The 3,837-nt window shown below is 45.9% G+C and overlaps 2 protein-coding genes across 2 annotated transcripts; both read right to left on the bottom strand.

Annotated features, from left to right (window-relative positions):
* Nucleotides 1-10: 10 nt before the first annotated feature.
* On the bottom strand, nucleotides 11-815 carry PENARI_c232G09956 (DUF2841 domain-containing protein; the record flags this gene model as incomplete). Its single annotated transcript, XM_022638191.1, has 4 exons — nucleotides 11-240; nucleotides 287-472; nucleotides 527-600; nucleotides 688-815. Coding segments are annotated over 4 exons (618 nt in total), but the record flags the coding sequence as incomplete, so codon positions are not given.
* A 2,474-nt stretch (nucleotides 816-3,289) lies between these two features.
* PENARI_c232G04476 (uncharacterized protein) lies at nucleotides 3,290-3,827 on the bottom strand. The gene is made up of 2 exons (XM_022638190.1): nucleotides 3,465-3,827; nucleotides 3,290-3,415 (listed from the first exon to the last, which is right to left on the bottom strand). Exon 1 carries the CDS (start codon nucleotides 3,792-3,794, stop codon nucleotides 3,525-3,527), a length of 270 nt encoding a protein of 89 aa, XP_022481954.1. The 5' UTR covers nucleotides 3,795-3,827; the 3' UTR covers nucleotides 3,290-3,415; nucleotides 3,465-3,524.
* Between the last annotated feature and the right edge of the window lie 10 nt (nucleotides 3,828-3,837).

Here is a 3,837-nt window from a genome sequence, read left to right as displayed (position 1 = left end):
TGAAGGACATCTGGTGAGGAGACCGTGTTGTTTCGCTATCAGGCGCCCCAGAATCGAGTGGCACAATGTGTGCAACCTCTCGGATTGGCCCGCTGAGCATGAGAGGATCTTGAGGTATCGGCTGTGCTTCAGACATCTGGCTGCGTGGGGAGCTTCTTACGCAAATGGGATTTTGAATGATGGTAAGTTCCAAGTCGTTCGGCACGTTGTCCCGCGAAATTGAAACTCTCGCATTCACGCCTGCAAATAATCAGAATAAGCTCCACGGGTATGGAGACATACATACTGTGAGTACCATCGAGAAGTTTCTCTTCATTCTCTCGCACGTAGTATAGTTCATCAAGTAGATTTATTCGATCGGTTGGACATATCTGTCGTCGGATGATCTCATCTGCCGCTCTCAATCTGCGCGCAGTGACTCCGTGGCTGGCGCGTAATTCACAAAGAATATGAATGAGCAGCTCGATTCGTTCTAGATCGATAGTCAAGGTATGTCGGTACGCGCAGAGAGAAGGAAAGTACTCACCGGCTTTGTACAGATGATCTGGCTCTCGATGTCGCACTTCAAGCGGCCACCATGGCGGCTTAGTCTCATCAGGACTGCATTGGTATGTTATCCCTGCCAAATTCTTTCGCCCATTGTAGGGAAATTTGACCTGTTTCCGCGGCTCGACAAGCCTGACATACACTTTTGCAAGAATCCTGCAATTCGTCTGTAGCAGATTTTCGAAAACCTTTTCGTAGTACCGACGAAGAACGCTTGGGTTCCCAAGAGAGATCATAATATTCTTGGAATTTAACACGGTCTCTGCCATTTGTGGTGTAACCTCATCCTGCGAAGATACACTGGTTCTCACAGATTGATGGACTAGCTTTTCAGGCCACTGGACTGGCAATTCATGAGGTGCTGGGGCTATTTGTCTAGCGATATGAGCCTGAGTCTGTGATAGCCCCGCTGGTTGAAGGTTATAGGTTTGTTTGGGTTGGGCAGAGGTTCCGCGACTTAGCAGCCCGAGAGGCGGCGTTGCCTGTATACCTATTCCAGTTCTTCGGGTTAGTCTAACAAACAAGATGCAGTCAAGGATTTCACCAACATTGAATCTTATCTGAATTATCTTCGAATGCCGAGACCGCTTGTAGAAATCGGGTTGTGACTTCTGGTGACAGGATGCGGTCACGATTTTTAGAGATGGAAGTCGAAGTTTTATGGCGGATATTACCTGCTTGATCGATGTAAATAACTGCAAAATGAGGAAAGCCCCTCTCATCACGGTTTTGTAACGACGGGGATGCTATTAAATACTATATCAGCCCGTATTCACAAGCAAAAGCCGCTTAAGACGAATGATAGTATGGTTTTCCTTAGGAATTGAAACTCAAACCCTTGGACGAGCGCTCGCAACAGTAGTCTTACTGGCTGTCAGATTGAACAGGGAGGGAGGCTTAGAATCAATGATGATCACATCCGAAGAATTTGTAGCCAGTGACATTTGGATGGTTGATTGGACAAGCAGGGCGCTTGAATGGTGGATATTTTGTGTGAAAGGAAAAGCAGGAGATGAAGGGATTTATAGAGAGGGGCCCTTATAATTCGGCCAGTCAATAATTGGTCTAACAATTGTAGGTATCATCGAACAATCAAAGTTAGCCACGGAAGCCGACATCTGCAGCCAAGCGGATATCCTAGCTGGAACCGTTATCTGGCTTAGTGGTCATCCTAATTATGACGTATGCGACTGTCAGAATTGCTCCCCGCATACCCATGTTGAGGTTCATGCGCCGAACCATGGCCTTGGCAGACGCCCTGAGATTTGGTCTCTACCTTATAACGACGAAATTCGCCAATTATGGAAATACCATCTGAGCCTCAATATGTCTCTGTGCACTGAGCGGGCAAATGAAGTATTTTCCGGCTTAGCCGGATGACAGCTTGGAGATATTTTATGGAAATGATTCGCCGGGGACTAGAGGAAGGCAATCCTTAGAGTAATCCAAACGTTTTCAAACTCGAGTGGACTCGGAATGCGGATCACTTTAGAACAAAAGTACTGGTCCCCCAACTAAAAATGCCGTGTCATAATACCCTGTCAACGATCGGTGAACTGGTAAGGTTTCGTAAGTAGCAATGGATCATCATTAAACAGGTGTTTCTCCTTCAGTCTGCCCCTCCATCTGTTCCGTGCATACTAAAACTCAGGGGTTTGCTTCTTAGTAAGCGCTTTTTCTGTGGATCCTCTCCGAAACGGGCTCTAGTGGTAATCTAGCACTGACATTTGAAATCGCTATATTTGAAATGGACAAACTACACCACTTTCATTCGGCCATCATATCGCTTGGACTGCAGTCCTAATCGTGCATTTTCTCCTTCTCCCTGTCAACCATTTGCTGCAGAGACGGACCCCTGACTTTAAAGTTTCGGCTGAAAGTTCCGACTACTAACGACGCGCAGCGGGACATGAGCAAACAGCGCATCTTTGGAACGAGAGCAAAAATCTCATTGAGCAGGCTTCCCCTCCTTCTATTGAAATTCTCCATCACATTGGCATTTTTCCACTACAGCTGCAGTTCCGCTTTGGGTTTGGATCTACAAGTCTCAGCTCGGCAAATGCATTACAATTGGTCTGGGCTCTGGATTGGCTAAGCAGCAAATAGAAAAAAACATAAAAATAAATAAAAATAAAAATAAAGAAAGAAAGAAAAGAAAAGAAAAGAAAAGAAAAGAAAAGAAAAGAAAAGAAAAGAAAAGAAAAGAAAAGAAAAGAAAAGAAGAGAAAAGAAAAGAAAATAGAAGTCAGGTCAAAGGTAACAAAATAGAATAAAATAAAAATACATAGCAAATGTGGTGATCAATGGCCGGTCCTATTACAAAGGATGATATCAGCGTCTATGGGCAGAGCGTTACACCCAATGACTTGAAAGCTAGTTACAGGAATTGAACAGAAAAGCAAAAATTACTAGTAGGCGTAAAAGCCCGGTTCAGTCTACGGTATTGGCGGTATTGGTGTCCTGGGTGGTGAATAGCCGGGCTTCGCTGCTTGAGTCAGTGAAGTAATCACCCGTTTTACAGGCCAAGCAGAGATTCATGCAGGGCCAAGCCCCTCTTTCTTGCTTTCACTTACGAAAGTATGCCTGTTCGATAAATTTTACCCCAGACACATTCTCATGCTGAGGCTTCATTGCTGATCACAGCCTTTATTATAGTAACATGTACCAGGACTAGTTTATCAAGATAGTTGGCCACTGTTCCTTCGACATCGCAATGTAGCGCTCCAGCCGATGAAATGCTGCTAAAGTGCATGCTCTGTTCGCCGGTATCTCAGCTTCCTGGCGGCACAGACACGATGCACATAGTCCCACCTCCAGGATGACCGTGTTCTTTTAGGCCGGTACGGAAGCGGTGCTGGCGTCACGTATTCTGTGACAAAGGGTCAGCATGTAATATGAGAAGATTAAGTGTTTCGTACCTGAAATAGGGTTCGTTTGAGTTGGGTTTTTGCTGTCGTCAGGCTGGTTAGGGTCGGCCGCTAGAATTGTTTGAAAACATTTGTCGATGTTCCTTTGGGCAGGGGTCTTCGCTGGAAGACCCGACTGTGAAGCGCTATCAACCACAGAGCGTCGCACAGCGCTTGCTCGCTTTGGTTTGCCTCGATTCTGGGAAGATTTGGCGCCAGTGCGACTCTGCTTTCGCAGAATATGGTACTTTTTCCCTCGTAAAGATTCAACGCTTCGATGCACCTGATATTCTTCATAGTATGCGTCGGAGAGAGCTTTCCACGACAGCTCCCGATGGGCATCCAACCAAGGGAGAAGATTTTTCTCCTCCCATTCTGGCCAGCC

The sequence above is a fragment of the Penicillium arizonense genome (assembly GCF_001773325.1).
Source record: "Penicillium arizonense strain CBS 141311 chromosome Unknown PENARI_contig232, whole genome shotgun sequence".
NCBI classification, from domain to species: Eukaryota; Fungi; Ascomycota; class Eurotiomycetes; order Eurotiales; family Aspergillaceae; genus Penicillium; species Penicillium arizonense.
This window is presented reverse-complemented; position numbering and strand designations above follow the sequence as displayed.